Raw genomic sequence first — 20,000 nt, 5'->3', positions numbered from 1 at the left:
AGACAGACTACTGAAAGACTACTGACAGACTACAGATGTTTACTGACAGACTACTGACAGACAACAGACTACAGATGTCTACTGACAGACTACTGACAGACTACTGAAAGACTACTGACAGACTACAGACATCTACTGACAGACTACTGAAAGACTACAGACGTCTACTGACAGACTACTGACAGACTACTGACAGACTACAGACAGACTACAGACATCTACTGAAAGACTACTGACAGACTACAGATGTCTACTGACAGACTACTGAAAGACTACTGACAGACTACTGACAGGTTACTGACGTCTACAGACGTCTACTGACAGACTACTGAAAGACTACTGACAGACTACTGACAGACTACTGAAAGACTACTGACAGACTACAGACAGACTACTGAAAGACTACTGACAGACTACAGACATCTACTGAAAGACTACTGACAGACTACAGATGTCTACTGACAGACTACTGACAGACTACAGACGTCTACTGACAGACTACTGACAGACTACTGACAGACTACAGACAGACTACAGACGTCTACTGAAAGACTACTGACAGACTACAGACATCTACTGACAGACTACAGACAGACTACTGACAGACTACTGACAGACTACAGACGTCTACTGACAGACTACAGACAGACTACAGACGTCTACTGACAGACTACAGACAGACTACTGACAGACTACTGACAGACTACAGACGTCTACTGACAGACTACTGAAAGACTACTGACAGACTACAGATGTCTACTGACAGACTACTGACAGACTACAGACAGACTACTGACAGACTACAGACATGGTGCGGTGGGTTATGGGTAATTACCTGTATGGTGCAGTGGGTTATAGGTAATTACCTGTATGGTGCAGGGGGTTATGGGTAATTACCTCTATGGTGCAGTGGGTTATGGGTAATTACCTGTATGGTGCAGTGGGTTATGGGTAATAACCTGTATGGTACAGTGGGTTATGGGTAGTTACCTGTATGGTGCAGTGGGTTATGGGTAGTTACCTGTATGGTGCAGTGAGTTATGGGTAATTACCTGTATGGTGCAGTGGGTTATGTGTAATTACCTGTATGGTGCAGTGGGTTATAGGATAGACTCCTCCAAAGCCAGGTTCCCAGGAGAGGAGCAGGCTAGAGTTGGTGACGTCAACAGCCCTGACTCTCTGGGGCTGGGATGGCAGGACTGTGATGGTCCCAGAGCCTGATGTCGCCACACCTTTACGGTTGTGCGCCTCACAGGAGAAAGTACTGGTTCTGTTCAGACCTGGAGGAGAAAACAGAAAAACACACGTCAAATTAAGGGGTGGGAGGGGGGTTGTTAGAAGCAGCACAGTTATGCATTTCATAATGTTTAATTGTACTTTAACTGGGATCAGAGAGTTGGGACTGGTGCTCCTCTCTTCAACAGCTTGGCTACAGAAGGGAGCGACAGAATGAGTGCTCCTCTCTTCAACAGCTTGGCTACAGAAGGGAGCGACAGAATGAGTGCTCCTCTCTTCAACAGCTTGGCTACAGAAGGGAGCGACAGAATGAGGTACTTTGCTTGGGAGAAACCATCCAGGCAACACATAGGCGTGAAAAGGGAACTGCAGACGTCATTCAAACCCAGAACCCCGACTCAACAGAATCTAGTGTCTGAGCTGTGGTCGAACCAGGGGAAGGTCAGGCTTAGTTCAGGTTAGGATTAAGTTAAGAGTTTGGCATCAAGATTACAGACAGCTTTGTGATCTGGGTGTAGATGCTGATAGAGAACATGGAGGGTAGATGCTGATAGAGAACATGGAGGGTAGATGGGGGTAGATGCTGATAGAGAACATGGAGGGTAGATGGGGTAGATGCTGATAGAGAACATGGAGGGTAGATGGGTGTAGATGCTGATAGAGAACATGGAGGGTAGATGGGGGTAGATGCTGATAGAGAACATGGAGGGTAGATGGGGGTAGATGCTGATAGAGAACATGGAGGGTAGATGGGGTTAGATGCTGATAGAGAACATGGAGGGTAGATGGGGTTAGATGCTGATAGAGAACATGGAGGGTAGATGGGGGTAGATGCTGATAGAGAACATGGAGGGTAGATGGGGGTAGATGCTGATAGAGAACATGGAGGGTAGATGGGGTAGATGCTGATAGAGAACATGGAGGGTAGATGGGTGTAGATGCTGATAGAGAACATGGAGGGTAGATGGGTGTAGATGCTGATAGAGAACATGGAGGGTAGATGGGGGTAGATGCTGATAGAGAACATGGAGGGTAGATGGGGGTAGATGCTGATAGAGAACATGGAGGGTAGATGGGGGTAGATGCTGATAGAGAACATGGAGGGTAGATGGGGGTAGATGCTGATAGAGAAAATGGAGGGTAGATGGGTGTAGATGCTGATAGAGAACATGGAGGGTAGATGGATGTAGATGCTGATAGAGAACATGGAGGGTAGATGGGGGTAGATGCTGATAGAGAACATGGAGGGTAGATGGGGGTAGATGCTGATAGAGAACATGGAGGGTATTTGGGGGTAGATGCTGATAGAGAACATGGAGGGTAGATGGGGGTAGATGCTGATAGAGAACATGCAGGGTAGATGGGTGTAGATTCTGATAGAGGACACAGAGGGTAGATGGATGGAGATGCTGATAGAGAACATGGAGGGTAGATGGGGGTAGATGCTGATAGAGAACATGGAGGGTAGATGGGTGTAGATGCTGATAGAGAACATGGAGGGTAGATGGGTGTAGATGCTGATAGAGAACATGGAGGGTAGATGGGTGTAGATGCTGATAGAGAACACAGAGGGTAGATGCTGTAGCTGCTGATAGAGAACATGGAGTGGAGATGCTGATAGAGAACATGGAGGGTAGATGGGTGTAGATGCTGATAGAGAACATGGAGGGTAGATGGGGGTAGAAGCTGATAGAGAACACCGAGGGTAGATGGGGGTAGATGCTGATAGAGAACATGGAGGGTAGATGGGGGTAGATGCTGATAGAGAACATGGAGGGTAGATGGGGTAGATGATGATAGAGAACACAGAGGGTAGATGGGGGTAGATGCTGATAGAGAACATGGAGGGTAGATGCTGATAGAGAACATGGAGGGTAGATGGGTGTAGATGCTGATAGAGGACACAGAGGGTAGATGCTGTAACTGCTGATAGAGAACATGGAGGGTAGATGGGGGTAGATGCTGATAGAGAACATGGAGGGTAGATGGGGTAGATGATGATAGAGAACATGGAGGGTAGATGGGTGTAGATGCTGATAGGGAACATGGAGGGTAGATGGGGTAGATGCTGATAGAGAACATGGAGGGTAGATGCTGATAGAGAACATGGAGGGTAGATGGGGGTAGATGATGATAGAGAACACAGAGGGTAGATGGGGGTAGATGCTGATAGAGAACAGGGAGGGTAGATGGCTGTAGATGCTGATAGAGAACATGGAGGGTAGATGGGGGTAGATGCTGATAGAGGACATGGAGGGTAGATGGGTGTAGAGGCTGATAGAGGACACAGGGGGTAGATGGGTGTAGATGCTGATAGAGAACATGGAGGGTAGATGGGGGTAGATGATGATAGAGAACATGGAGGGTATGTGGGTGTAGATGCTGATAGAAAACATGGAGGGTAGATGGGTGTAGATGCTGATAGAGAACATGGAGGGTAGATGGGTGTAGATGCTGATAGAGGACACAGAGGGTAGATGGGGGTAGATGCTGATAGAGGACACAGAGGGTAGATAGGGGTAGATGCTGATAGAGAACATGGAGGGTAGATGGGTGTAGATGCTGATAGAGAACACAGAGGGTAGATGCTGTAGCTGCTGATAGAGAACATGGAGGGTAGATGCTGATAGAGAACATGGAGGGTAGATGGGGGTAGATGCTGATAGAGAACATGGAGGGTAGATGGGTGTAGATGCTGATAGAGAACACAGAGGGTAGATGCTGTAGCTGCTGATAGAGAACATGGAGTGTAGATGCTGATAGAGAACATGGAGGGTAGATGGGTGTAGATGCTGATAGAAACATGGAGGGTAGATGCTGATAGAGAACATGGAGGGTAGATGGGTGTAGATGCTGATAGAGAACACAGAGGGTAGATGCTGTAGCTGCTGATAGAGAACATGGAGGGTAGATGGGGGTAGATGCTGATAGAGAACATGGAGGGTAGATGGGTGTAGATGCTGATAGAGGACACAGAGGGTAGATGCTGTAGCTGCTGATAGAGAACATGGAGGGTAGATGGGGGTAGATGCTGATAGAGAACATGGAGGGTAGATGGGTGTAGATGCTGATAGAGGACACAGAGGGTAGATGGGGGTAGATGCTGATAGAGGACACAGAGGGTAGATAGGGGTAGATGCTGATAGAGAACATGGAGGGTAGATGGGTGTAGATGCTGATAGAGAACACAGAGGGTAGATGCTGTAGCTGCTGATAGAGAACATGGAGGGTAGATGCTGATAGAGAACATGGAGGGTAGATGGGGGTAGATGCTGATAGAGAACATGGAGGGTAGATGGGTGTAGATGCTGATAGAGAACACAGAGGGTAGATGCTGTAGCTGCTGATAGAGAACATGGAGTGTAGATGCTGATAGAGAACATGGAGGGTAGATGGGTGTAGATGCTGATAGAAACATGGAGGGTAGATGCTGATAGAGAACATGGAGGGTAGATGGGTGTAGATGCTGATAGAGAACACAGAGGGTAGATGCTGTAGCTGAACATGATAGAGAACATGTAGATGCTGATAGATGGAGGGTAGATGCTGATGCTGATAGAGAACATGGAGGGTAGATGGGTGTAGATGCTGATAGAGAACACAGAGGGTAGATGCTGTAGCTGCTGATAGAGAACATGGAGGGTAGATGGGGGTAGATGCTGATAGAGAACATGGAGGGTAGATGGGTGTAGATGCTGATAGAGGACACAGAGGGTAGATGCTGTAACTGCTGATAGAGAACATGGAGGGTAGATGGGGGTAGATGCTGATAGAGAACATGGAGGGTAGATGGGGGTAGATGATGATAGAGAACACAGAGGGTAGATGGGGGTAGATGCTGATAGAGAACATGGAGGGTAGATGGGTATAGATGCTGATAGAGAACATGGAGGGTAGATGGGGTAGATGCTGATAGAGAACATGGAGGGTAGATGCTGATAGAGAACATGGAGGGTAGATGGGGGTAGATGATGATAGAGAACACAGAGGGTAGATGGGGGTAGATGCTGATAGAGAACATGGAGGGTAGATGGGTGTAGATGCTGATAGAGAACATGGAGGGTAGATGGGGGTAGATGCTGATAGAGGACATGGAGGGTAGATGGGTGTAGAGGCTGATAGAGGACACAGGGGGTAGATGGGGGTAGATGCTGACAGAGGACACAGAGGGTAGATAGGGGTAGATGCTGATAGAGAACATGGAGGGTAGATGGGTGTAGATGCTGATAGAGAACACAGAGGGTAGATGCTGTAGCTGCTGATAGAGAACATGGAGGGTAGATGCTGATAGAGAACATGGAGGGTAGATGGGGGTAGATGCTGATAGAGAACATGGAGGGTAGATGGGTGTAGATGCTGATAGAGAACACAGAGGGTAGATGCTGTAGCTGCTGATAGAGAACATGGAGTGTAGATGCTGATAGAGAACATGGAGGGTAGATGGGTGTAGATGCTGATAGAAACATGGAGGGTAGATGCTGATAGAGAACATGGAGGGTAGATGGGTGTAGATGCTGATAGAGAACACAGAGGGTAGATGCTGTAGCTGCTGATAGAGAACATGGAGGGTAGATGGGGGTAGATGCTGATAGAGAACATGGAGGGTAGATGCTGATAGAGAACATGGAGGGTAGATGGGGGTAGATGCTGATAGAGAACATGGAGAGTAGATGGGTGTAGATGCTGATAGAGAACATGGAGGGTAGATGGGGTAGATGCTGATAGAGAACATGGAGGGTAGATGCTGATAGAGAACATGGAGGGTAGATGAGTGTAGATGCTGATAGAGAACATGGAGGGTAGATGGGTGTAGATGCTGATAGAGGACATGGAGGGTAGATGGGTGTGGTAGTGTTTTAGTGCACCAATACATGAAATGACTGGCACATGTTTTCTGTCTATGTCTCTGTGTGTGACAGCATTTATTGCCCCTTCAATTGACCCCCCCCCCCCACCCTCCCGTGTGTGTGTGTGTGTGGATGTTTGTGGATGTGTACCTGCATGTGTAGTTGTGTGTGTGTGTGTTAATGGCGTGTGTTGTTGATCTGAGAGCCAGTGTATCTGGGTGAGATCAGATGGGACCCACAGGCTGGGGGTTTAGGAATCTGGGTGAGATCAGATGGGACCCACAGGCTGGGGGGTTAGGGATCTGGGTGAGATCAGATGGGACCCACAGGCTGGGGGGTTAGGGATCTGGGTGAGATCAGATGGGACCCACAGGCTGGGGGGTTAGGGATCTGGGTGAGATCAGATGGGACCCACAGGCTGGGGGGTTAGGGATCTGGGTGAGATCAGATGGGACCCACAGGCTGGGGGTGAGGGATCTGGGTGAGATCAGATGGGACCCACAGGCTGGGGGGTTAGGGATCTGGGTGAGATCAGATGGGACCCACAGGCTGGGGGGTTAGGGATCTGGGTGAGATCAGATGGGACCCACAGGCTGGGGGGTTAGGGATCTGGGTGAGATCAGATGGGACCCACAGGCTGAGGGGTTAGGGATCTGGGTGAGATCAGATGGGACCCACAGGCTGGGGGTTTTGGGGGAGGAAGCATGCTGAGGAGTGTAAATCAGGGATAGAGAGAGCTCAGCGTAGAACCACGCCTGGTTCTCATTGAAGGGGCCCCTCTAGAGGGGCAAACATGCTGAGCGCTGACACACACACACTCTCTCACACTCACACGTTGACACACACACACACACACACACTCTCATACTCAGACACACACGTTGACACATGCTGACATTCAGTAGTGAATGAGTCCTCTCAGATAGTGACTCATTGGGTACTCAAAAGCGAACACACACACACACACTGGGGGGGGGTCAACTGAAGGGGCAAAACATGCTGACACACACAGACACACACAGACACACACACAGACACACACACAGACTGAAAACATGTGCCAGTCATTTCAATTAATGGTGCACTAAAATGCACTACCACAACTAAAACACACTACCACAACTAAAACACACTACCACAACTAAAACACACTACCACAACTAAAACACACTACCACAACTAAAACACACTACCACAACTAAAACACACTACCACAACTAAAACACACTACCACAACTAAAACACACTACCACAACTACAACACACTACCACAACTAAAACACACTACCACAACTAAAACACACTACCACAACTAAAACACACTACCACAACTAAAACACACTACCACAACTAAAACAACTAAAACACACTACCACAACTAAAACACACTACCACAACTAAAACACACTACCACAACTAAAACAACTAAAACACACTACCACAACTACAACAACTAAAACACACTACCACAACTAAAACACACTACCACAACTAAAACACACTACCACAACTAAAACACACTACCACAACTAAAACACACTACCACAACTAAAACACACTACCACAACTAAAACACACTACCACAACTAAAACACACTACCACAACTAAAACACACTACCACACAACTAAAACAACTAAAACACACTACCACAACTAAAACACACTACCACAACTAAAACACACTACCACAACTAAAACAACTAAAACACACTACCACAACTACAACAACTAAAACACACTACCACAACTAAAACAACTAAAACACACTACCACAACTAAAACAACTAAAACACACTACCACAACTAAAACAACTAAAACACACTACCACAACTAAAACACACTACCACAACTAAAACACACTACAACAACTAAAACACACTACCACAACTAAAACACACTAAACAACTAAAACACACTACCACAACTAAAACACACTACCACAACTAAAACACACTACCACAACTAAAACACACTAAACCACAACTAAAACACACTAAAACAACTAAAACACACTACCACAACTAAAACACACTACCACAACTAAAACAACTAAACAACTAAAACACACTACCACAACTAAAACAACTAAAACACACTACTAAAACAACTAAAACAACACAACTAAAACACACTACCACAACTAAAAACACACTACCACAACTAAAACACACTACCACAACTAAAACAACTAAAACACACTACCACAACTAAAACACACTACCACAACTAAAACAACTAAAACACACTACCACAACTACAACAACTAAAACACACTACCACAACTACAACAACTAAAACACACTACCACAACTAAAACACACTACCACAACTAAAACACACTACCACAACTACAACAACTAAAACACACTACCACAACTAAAACACACTACCACAACTAAAACAACTAAAACACACTACCACAACTACAACAACTAAAACACACTACCACAACTAAAACACACTACCACAACTAAAACACACTACCACAACTACAACAACTAAAACACTTTCCTTCAATGTGATCACAAGCCCTATTTTTTGTTCCCATGTTCCTAAGTTGCTCCATGTTCCTAAGTTGTTCCTAAGTTGTTCCTAAGTTGTTCCATGTTCCTAAGTTGCTCCTAAGTTGTTCCTAAGTTGCTCCATGTTCCTAAGTTGTTCCTAAGTTGTCCCTAAGTTGCTCCATGTTCCTAAGTTGCTCCATGTTCCTAAGTTGTCCCTAAGTTGCTCCATGTTCCTAAGTTGCTCCATGTTCCTAAGTTGTTCCTAAGTTGTTCCTAAGTTGTTCCATGTTCCTAAGTTGCTCCTAAGTTGTTCCTAAGTTGCTCCATGTTCCTAAGTTGTTCCTAAGTTGTCCCTAAGTTGCTCCATGTTCCTAAGTTGCTCCATGTTCCTAAGTTGTTCCTAAGTTGTTCCTAAGTTGTTCCATGTTCCTAAGTTGTTCCTAAGTTGTTCCATGTTCCTAAGTTGCTCCATGTTCCTAAGTTGCTCCATGTTCCTAAGTTGTTCCATGTTCCTAAGTTGCTCCATGTTCCTAAGTTGTTCCCATGTTCCTAAGTTGTTCCCATGTTCCTAAGTTGTTCCTAAGTTGCTCCATGTTCCTAAGTTGTTCCCATGTTCCTAAGTTGTTCCATGTTCCTAAGTTGTTCCATGTTCCTAAGTTGCTCCATGTTCCTAAGTTGTTCCTAAGTTGTTCCTAAGTTGTTCCATGTTCCTAAGTTGTTCCTAAGTTGTTCCTAAGTTGTTCCATGTTCCTAAGTTGCTCCATGTTCCTAAGTTGTTCCTAAGTTGCTCCATGTTCCTAAGTTGCTCCATGTTCCTAAGTTGTTCCTAAGTTGTTCCTAAGTTGTTCCTAAGTTGCTCCATGTTCCTAAGTTGCTCCATGTTCCTAAGTTGTTCCTAAGTTGTTCCTAAGTTGTTCCTAAGTTGTTCCTAAGTTGTTCCATGTTCCTAAGTTGCTCCATGTTCCTAAGTTGTTCCTAAGTTGTTCCTAAGTTGTTCCTAAGTTGTTTCCATGTTCCTAAGTTGCTCCATGTTCCTAAGTTGCTCCATGTTCCTAAGTTGTTCCTAAGTTGTTCCTAAATTGTTCCTAAGTTGTTCCTAAGTTGCTCCATGTTCCTAAGTTGCTCCATGTTACTAAGTTGTTCATAAGTTGCTCCATGTTCCTAAGTTGTTCCTAAGTTGTTCCTAAGTTGTTCCTAAGTTGCTCCTAAGTTGTTCCTAAGTTGCTCCATGTTCCTAAGTTGTTCCTAAGTTGCTCCATGTTCCTAAGTTGTTCCTAAGTTGTTCCTAAGTTGTTCCTAAGTTGCTCCATGTTCCTAAGTTGTTCCTAAGTTGTTCCTAAGTTGCTCCTAAGTTGTTCCTAAGTTGCTCCATGTTCCTAAGTTGTTCCATGTTCCTAAGTTGTTCCTAAGTTGTTCCTAAGTTGCTCCATGTTCCTAAGTTGTTCCTAAGTTGCTCCATGTTCCTAAGTTGTTCCTAGGTTGTTCCTAAGTTGTTCCTAAGTTGTTCCCATTTTCCTAAGTTGTTCCTATGATAACTAAGCCACAGTGTGTTGTGTTGTCCGGAGAGGACCATGCCTTCATTGTTGTGGTCCGTGTAACGCCAGAAAGAGGACAGGGGATGAGAGCTATGAGAGCGGGGGGGAGCGAAGGAACGTGAGGAGGGAGGGGAGGGAGGGAGGGAGGGAGGGAGGAGGAGGAGGAGGAGGAGGGAGGGAGGGAGGGAGGGAGGGAGGGAGGGAGGGAGGGAGGGAGGGAGCGAAGGAACGTGAGGAGGGAGGGAGGGAGGGAGGGAGGGAGGGAGGGAGGGAGGGAGGGAGGGAGGGAGGGAGGGAGGGAAGGAAGGAACATGAGGAGGGAGGGAGGGAGGGAAGGAACGTGAGGAGGGAGGGAGGGAGGGAGGGAGGGATGAGGAGGAGGAGGAGGAGGAGGAGGAGGGGGAGGGAGGGAGGGAGCGAAGGAACGTGAGGAGGGAGGGAGGGAGGGAGGGAGGGAGGGAGGGAGGGAGGGAGGGAGGGAGGAGGAGGGAGCGAAGGAACTTGAGAAGGGAGGGAGGGAGGAGGAGGGAGGGAGGAGGAGGAGGGAGGGATGGAGGGCTGACCACTGACTGTGTGGGTGAATGAACAGAACATCACGCGGTTGCAACACACCAACCCCTTCCTCTCTTCCCCTTCCTCTCTTTCCTTCCCCAATATCTCCGATTCCCTTTGGTCAGCACATCTCAACCCCTGACAGCAGCCTTCTGTCTCTTCCTCTCAGAGCTGCAGTTCATCCGTAGGCCGTGATTGGAGACCCGACTCATAAGTTCAATATGAGTCACGTTCAAGGTATATTAGTGGCCCATCGACTTTAGAGTCGCGCCGCTATTACAACAGTCTATTTGATGTCAGAACATCGACATGAGCTTGAGAACCGTAAATGATTTGTGAATAGGAAATACATGTTTTTTTTCCATGACAACTTTAAACAAGCTATTTTAGATTGACCCAAAGTAGATATTTTCAAATACATGAAACTTAAAAAAAAAATTAAACATAAATGTTATATCACAACATGTTGATTATTTATAATTTATTATTTATATATATTATTTATATTATTTATTTATTTATTTATATTTATTATTTGGATGTTAGAGCAACGTTGAGGGAGTCCTATTAGAGTCAGAAAACGATACTCATACTGTATGATAGGTCAGCTATACTCATACTGTATGATAGGTCAGCTATACTCATACTGTATGATAGGTCAGCTATACTCATACTGTATGATAGGTCAGCTATACTCATACTGTATGATAGGTTAGCTATACTCATACTGTATGATAGGTTAGCTATACTCATACTGTATGATAGGTTAGCTATACTCGTACTGTATGATAGGTTAGCTATACTCGTACTGTATGATAGGTTAGCTATACTCGTACTGTATGATAGGTCAGCTATACTCATACTGTATGATAGGTCAGCTATACTCATACTGTATGATAGGTCAGCTATACTCATACTGTATGATAGTTTAGCTATACTCATACTGTATGATAGGTCAGCTATACTCATACTGTATGATAGGTCAGCTATACTCATACTGTATGATAGGTCAGCTATACTCATACTGTAGGTTAGCTATACTCATACTGTATGATAGGTCAGCTATACTCATACTGTATGATAGGTCAGCTATACTCATACTGCATGATATGTCAGCTATACTCATACTGTATGATAGGTTAGCTATACTCATACTGTATGATAGGTCAGCTATACTCGTACTGTATGATAGGTTAGCTATACTCGTACTGTATGATAGGTTAGCTATACTCATACTGTATGATAGGTTAGCTATACTCGTACTGTATGATAGGTCAGCTATACTCATACTGTATGATAGGTTAGCTATACTCATACTGTATGATAGGTTAGCTATACTCATACTGTATGATAGGTTAGCTATACTCATACTGTATGATAGGTTAGCTATACTCATAATGTATGATAGGTTAGCTATACTCATACTGTATGATAGGCTAGCTATACTCATACTGTATGATAGGTTAGCTATACTCATACTGTATGATAGGTTAGCTATACTCATACTGTATGATAGGTTAGCTATACTCATACTGTATGATAGGCTAGCTATACTCATACTGTATGATAGGTTAGCTATACTCATACTGTAGGTTAGCTATACTCATAATGTATGATAGGTCAGCTATACTCATACTGTATGATAGGTTAGCTATACTCATACTGTATGATAGGTTAGCTATACTCATACTGTATGATAGGTTAGCTATACTCATACTGTATGATAGGTTAGCTATACTCATACTGTATGATAGGTCAGCTATACTCATACTGTATGATAGGTCAGCTATACTCATACTGTATGATAGGTTAGCTATACTCATACTGTATGATAGGTCAGCTATACTCATACTGTATGATAGGTTAGCTATACTCATACTGTATGATAGGTTAGCTATACTCATACTGTATGATAGGTTAGCTATACTCATACTGTATGATAGGTTAGCTATACTCATACTGTATGATAGGCTAGCTATACTCATACTGTATGATAGGTTAGCTATACTCATACTTTATGATAGGTTAGCTATACTCATAATGTATGATAGGTTAGCTATAATCATACTGTATGATAGGTTAGCTATACTCATACTGTAGGTTAGCTATGCTCATACTGTATGATAGGTTTGCTACACTCATACTTTAGGTTAGCTATACTCATACTGTATGATAGGTTAGCTATACTCATACTGTATGATAGGTTAGCTATACTCATACTGTATGATAGGTTAGCTATACTCATACTGTATGATAGGTTAGCTATACTCATACTGTATGATAGGTTAGCTATACTCATACTGCATGATAGGTTAGCTATACTCGTACTGTATGATAGGTTAGCTATACTCGTACTGTATGATAGGTTAGCTATACTCATACTGTATGATAGGTTAGCTATACTCATACTGTATGATAGTTTAGCTATACTCATACTTTATGATAGGTTAGCTATACTCATACTGTATGATAGGTTAGCTATACTCATACTGTATGATAGGTTAGCTATACTCATACTGTAGGTTAGCTATACTCATACTGTATGATAGGTTAGCTATACTCATACTGTATGATAGGTTAGCTATACTCATACTGTATGATAGGTTAGCTATGCTCATACTGTATGATAGGTTTGCTACACTCATACTGTAGGTTAGCTATACTCATACTGTATGATAGGTTAGCTATACTCATACTGTATGATAGGTTAGCTATACTCATACTGTATGATAGGTTAGCTATACTCATACTGTATGATAGGTTAGCTATACTCATACTGCATGATAGGTTAGCTATACTCGTACTGTATGATAGGTTAGCTATACTCATACTGTATGATAGGTTAGCTATACTCATACTGTATGATAGGTTAGCTATACTCATACTGTATGATAGGTTAGCTATACTCATACTGCATGATAGGTTAGCTATACTCGTACTGTATGATAGGTTAGCTATACTCGTACTGTATGATAGGTTAGCTATACTCATACTGTATGATAGGTTAGCTATACTCATACTGTATGATAGGTTAGCTATACTCATACTGTATGATAGGTTAGCTATACTCATACTGTAGGTTAGCTGTACTCATAATGTATGATATGTTAGCTATACTCATACTGTATGATAGGTTAACTATACTCATACTGTATGATAGGTTAGCTATACTCATACTGTATGATAGGTTAGCTATACTCATACTGTATGATAGGTTAGCTATACTCATACTGTAGGTTAGCTGTACTCATACTGTATGATAGGTTAGCTATACTCATACTGTATGATAGGTTAGCTATACTCATACTGTATGATAGGTTAGCTATACTCATACTGTATGATAGGTTAGCTATACTCATACTGTATGATAGGCTAGCTATACTCATACTGTATGATAGGTTAGCTATACTCATACTGTAGGTTAGCTATACTCATACTGTATGATAGGTTAGCTATACTCATACTGTATGATAGGTTAGCTATACTCATACTGTATGATAGGCTAGCTATACTCATACTGTATGATAGGTTAGCTATACTCATACTGTAGGTTAGCTATACTCATACTGTATGATAGGTTAGCTATACTCATACTGTATGATAGGTTAGCTATACTCATACTGTATGATAGGTTAGCTATACTCATACTGTAGGTTAGCTATACTCATACTGTATGATAGGTTAGCTATACTCATACTGTATGATAGGTTAGCTATACTCATACTGTAGGCTAGCTATACTCATACTGTATGATAGGTTAGCTATACTCATACTGTAGGTTAGCTATACTCATACTGTATGATAGGTTAGCTATACTCATACTGTATGATAGGTTAACCTTGCAGAGAGCATATTCCACTGACAATCTCTTAGAAAAAAAAAATATATAAACTATTGAAACCAAAACTTAAATACAATTGATATTGGCACAAGATGGAGGGATTGACGGAACTTAACTAAAAAGATTACAGTTAATGAGAACGTACATTTAGTCCAGTATAAAGTAACCTATCGGATGTATTATACAAGAAACAACATTGACAAATTCTACAGCACAACGGCAGAGTCTCGTCTAAAGTGTAAAACTACTGATGACTTAATAATTCAGGCTTTCTGGGAAATGTTGTGAAGTCCAAACGTTACGGACAGAGTTAGGAAGACTGCTGTCAGGAGTATTACAATGTAAACTTACTTTTAATTTGTCTGTCTGCGTATTTCAAGATATGGCGTATGAGGGTGCAGTGAGATTTTGTATTTATTTTTTATTTTACCTTTATTTAACCAGGCAAGTCAGTTAAGAACACATTCTTATTTTCAATGACGGCCTGGGAACAGTGGGTTAACTGCCTGTTCAGGGGCAGAACGACAGATTTGTACCTTGTCAGCTCGGGGGTTTGAACTCACAACCTTCTGGTTACTAGTCCAACCACTACACTCTAACCACTAGGCTACCCTGCTGCCTCTACACTCTAACCACTAGGCTACCCTGCCGCCTCTACACTCTAACCACTAGGCTACCTGCCACCTCTACACTCTAACCACTAGGCTACCCTGCCACCTCTACACTCTAACCACTAGGCTACCCTGCCACCTCTACACTCTAACATTTACATTTACATTTACATTACATTTAAGTCATTTAGCAGACGCTCTTATCCAGAGCGACTTACAAATTGGTGCATTCACCTTATGACATCCAGTGGGACAGTCACTTAACAATAGTGCATCTAAAACTTAGGGGGGTGGGGTGAGAGGGATTACTTAACCTATCCTAGGTATTCCTTAAAGAGGTGGGGTTTCAGGTGTCTCCGGAAGGTGGTGATTGACTCCGCTGTCCTGGCGTCGTGAGGGAGTTTGTTCCACCATTGGGGGCCAGGGCAGCGAACAGTTTTGACTGGGCTGAGCGGGAGCTACTTCCTCAGTGGTAGGGAGGCGAGCAGGCCAGAGGTGGATGAACGCAGTGCCCTTGTTTGGGTGTAGGGCCTGATCAGAGCCTGGAGGTACTGAGGTGCCGTTCCCCTCACAGCTCCGTAGGCAAGCACCATGGTCTTGTAGCGGATGCGAGCTTCAACTGGAAGCCAGTGGAGAGAACGGAGGAGCGGGGTGACCCTGCCGCCTCTACACTCTAACCACTAGGCTACCCTGCCGCCTCTACACTCTAACCACTAGGCTACCCTGCCACCTCTACACTCTAACCACTAGGCTACCCTGCCGCCTCTACACTTTAACCACTAGGCTACCCTGCCGCCTCTACACTCTAACCACTAGGCTACCCTGCCGCCTCTACACTCTAACCACTAGCCTACCCTGCCGCCTCTACACTCTAACCACTAGCCTACCCTGCCGCCTCTACACTCTAACCACTAGGCTACCCTGCCGCCTCTACACTCTAACCACTACCCTACCCTGCCGGTCACTCTAACCACTAGGCTACCCTGCCGCTCTACACTCTAACCACTAGGCTACCCTGCCGCCTCTACACTCTAACCACTAGCCTACCCTGCCGCCTCTACACTCTAACCACTAGCCTACCCTGCCGCCTCTACACTCTAACCACTAGGCTACCCTGCCGCCCCGATACCTGATAGGTTGGACGATACTTTTCTATCAATCTTTTTTTATTTTTATAAATAAAATGGAAATCAACCAATCCTCAATCATTAACATGATGGAAAGGTCAAATTCTTTATTATCTAAAAATGTAAAGTGCTTTGGAGAGAAACAAAATGGTTCCAATCATATCCAAATCACATTTTATTGGTCACATACACTTGGTCAGCAGATGTTAATGGTCACATGGTCAGCAGATGTTATTGGTCACATGGTCAGCAGTTGTTAATGGTCACATGGTCAGCAGATGTTAATGGTCACATGGTCAGCAGATGTTAATGGTCACATGGTCAGCAGATGTTATTGGTCACATGGTCAGCAGATGTTAATGGTCACATGGTCAGCAGATGTTAATGCAAGTGCAGCAAAATGCTTGTGCTTCTAGTTTGAAGCCATGTGGCGTAAAGTGATGCTGGTGCTGGAGGTGAGGGCTAGTGGGTCTGGACAGGGGTGATGCTGGAGATGTGGGCTAGTGGGTCTGGACAGGGGTGATGCTGGAGGTGAGGGCTAGTGGGTCTGGACAGGGGTGATGCTGGAGGTGAGGGCTAGTGGGTCTGGACAGGGGTGATGCTGGAGATGGGGGCTAGTGGGTCTGGACAGGGGTGATGCTGGAGATGGGGGCTAGTGGGTCTGGACAGGGGTGATGCTGGAACTGGAGGTGGGGGCTAGTGGGTCTGGACAGGGGGATGCTGGAGGTGGGGGCTAGTGGGTCTGGACAGGGGTGATGCTGGAGATAGGGGCTAGTGGGTCTGGACAGGGGTGATGCTGGAACTGGAGGTGGGGGCTAGTGGGTCTGGACAGGGGGATGCTGGAGGTGGGGGCTAGTGGGTCTGGACAGGGGTGATGCTGGAACTGGAGGTGGGGGCTAGTGGGTCTGGACAGGGGTGATGCTGGAGATGGGGGCTAGTGGGTCTGGACAGGGGTGATGCTGGAGGTGAGGGCTAGTGGGTCTGGACAGGGGTGATGCTGGAGGTGGGGGCTAGTGGGTCTGGACAGGGGTGATGCTGGAGATGGGGGCTAGTGGGTCTGGACAGGGGTGATGCTGGAGATGGGGGCTAGTGGGTCTGGACAGGGGTGATGCTGGAGTGGGGGCTAGTGGGTCTGGACAGGGGTGATGCTGGAGATGGGGGCTAGTGGGTCTGGACAGGGGTGATGCTGGAACTGGAGTTGAGGGCTAGTGGGTCTGGACAGGGGTGATGCTGGAGGTGGGGGCTAGTGGGTCTGGACAGGGGTGATGCTGGAGATGAGGGCTAGTGGGTCTGGACAGGGGTGATGCTGGAGGTGAGGGCTAGTGGGTCTGGACAGGGGTGATGCTGGAGGTGGGGGCTAGTGGGTCTGGACAGGGGTGATGCTGGAGGTGAGGGCTAGTGGGTCTGGACAGGGGTGATGCTGGAGGTGAGGGCTAGTGGGTCTGGACAGGGATGATGCTGGAGATGGGGGCTAGTGGGTCTGGACAGGGGTGATGCTGGAGATGGGGGCTAGTGGGTCTGGACAGGGGTGATGCTGGAACTGGAGGTGGGGGCTAGTGGGTCTGGACAGGGGGATGCTGGAGGTGGGGGCTAGTGGGTCTGGACAGGGGTGATGCTGGAGATAGGGGCTAGTGGGTCTGGACAGGGGTGATGCTGGAACTGGAGGTGGGGGCTAGTGGGTCTGGACAGGGGGATGCTGGAGGTGGGGGCTAGTCGGTCTGGACAGGGGTGATGCTGGAACTGGAGGTGGGGGCTAGTGGGTCTGGACAGGGGTGATGCTGGAGATGGGGGCTAGTGGGTCTGGACAGGGGTGATGCTGGAGGTGAGGGCTAGTGGGTCTGGACAGGGGTGATGCTGGAGGTGGGGGCTAGTGGGTCTGGACAGGGGTGATGCTGGAGATGGGGGCTAGTGGGTCTGGACAGGGGTGATGCTGGAGATGGGGGCTAGTGGGTCTGGACAGGGGTGATGCTGGAGATGGGGGCTAGTGGGTCTGGACAGGGGTGATGCTGGAGATGGGGGCTAGTGGGTCTGGACAGGGGTGATGCTGGAACTGGAGTTGAGGGCTAGTGGGTCTGGACAGGGGTGATGCTGGAGGTGGGGGCTAGTGGGTCTGGACAGGGGTGATGCTGGAGATGGGGGCTAGTGGGTCTGGACAGGGGTGATGCTGGAGGTGAGGGCTAGTGGGTCTGGACAGGGGTGATGCTGGAGGTGGGGGCTAGTGGGTCTGGACAGGGGTGATGCTGGAACTGGAGGTGAGGGCTAGTGGGTCTGGACAGGGGGGATGCTGGAACTGGAGGTGAGGGCTAGTGGGTCTGGACAGGGGTGATGCTGGAGGTGGGGGCTAGTGGGTCTGGACAGGGGGGATGCTGGAGGTGAGGGCTAGTGGGTCTGGACAGGGGTGATGCTGGAGGTGGGGGCTAGTGGGTCTGGACAGGGGTGATGCTGGAGATGGGGGCTAGTGGGTCTGGACAGGGGTGATGCTGGAGGTGAGGGCTAGTGGGTCTGGACAGGACAAAACTCCCGACACAATTTACTAAATATATAGCAGTCTAGGTTGAGCTCTGACAGTGAGTGGAGGCACAAGGCCTTGGTCAGAGACCCACAGACAGATCCCAGCAGTCTGAAGGGAAGGGGAGAGAAGGGGACATTTCTGTGGAGGAGTTGGTTGGGTCTGGGACAGGGTGGGGTTCTTGTGGGTCTGGGGTTGTATTTGAAGAAGCAGAACCAAGGGAATGTCTGGCTATGTGCTGTGTCTGACTGGCTGGCTGGCTGGCTGTGTGTTGTGGCTGGGTGACTGACTGACTGACTGCAAATGGCCGTGTCGATTGGATACAGACTCAAAGCCATATCTCTTTACGGGCCTATTGACTGACTGAATAGTTGTGTTTGTGTCAGCCCATTCCCTAGCTGTGAGTGTCCTGTCAAACAACGATCAACATTAACATGAAGTGAAGAGCACCACCAGCAAACCTGCTCTGATGAGCACCACCAGCAACTTCCTCTGTCTCTTTCTGCCCTGACCTCCCTGACCCCTCCCTGACCCCCCACATCCCTGACTGGGTCCCCCACCACCCCACCTCCCTGACTGGGTCCCCCACCACCCCACCTCCCTGACTGGGTCCCTCACCACCCCACCTCTCTGACTGGGTCCCTCACCACCCCACCTCTCTGACTGGGTCCCTCACCACCCCACCTCCCTGACTGGGTCCCTCACCACCCCACCTCTCTGACTGGGTCCCTCACCACCCCACCTCTCTGACTGGGTCCCCCACCACCCCACCTGACTGGGTCCCCCCACCCCCTCCCTGACTGGGTCCCTCACCACCCCACCTCTCTGACTGGGTCCCCCACCACCCCACCTCCCTGACTGGGTCCCTCACCACCCCACCTCTCTGACTGGGTCCCTCACCACCCCACCTCTCTGACTGGGTCCCTCACCACCCCCCCACCTCCCTGACTGGGTCCCCCCACCCCACCCCACCTCCCTGACTGGGTCCCTCCACCACCCCACCTCCTGACTGGGTCCCCACCACCCCACCTCCCTGACTGGGTCCCTCACCACCCCACCTCCCTGACTGGGTCCCTCACCACCCCACCTCCTGACTGGGTCCCCCACCACCCCACCTCCCTGACTGGGTCCCCCACCACCCCACCTCCCTGACTGGGTCCCCCACCACCCCACCTCCTGACTGGGTCCCCCACCACCCCACCTCCTGACTGGGTCCCCACCACCCCACCTCCCTGA

At 47.0% G+C, this 20,000-nt stretch overlaps 1 protein-coding gene across 1 annotated transcript in view; it reads right to left on the bottom strand.

The window, feature by feature from the left end:
• LOC124006491 (tyrosine-protein kinase receptor UFO) overlaps positions 1-20,000 on the bottom strand; it is a 99,114-nt gene that overhangs the window by 63,834 nt on the left and 15,280 nt on the right. Inside the window, exon 5 of the mRNA XM_046316542.1 lies at positions 1,084-1,280. Coding sequence (XP_046172498.1) covers positions 1,084-1,280 — 197 coding nt within the window. The remainder of the gene's footprint in view (positions 1-1,083; positions 1,281-20,000) is intronic.

The sequence above is a fragment of the Oncorhynchus gorbuscha genome, linkage group LG19 (genome assembly GCF_021184085.1).
Source record: "Oncorhynchus gorbuscha isolate QuinsamMale2020 ecotype Even-year linkage group LG19, OgorEven_v1.0, whole genome shotgun sequence".
Lineage (NCBI taxonomy): Eukaryota > Metazoa > Chordata > Actinopteri > Salmoniformes > Salmonidae > Oncorhynchus > Oncorhynchus gorbuscha.
The sequence above is the reverse complement of the archived record's forward strand: the minus strand, read 5'-3'. Positions and strand labels throughout refer to the sequence as shown.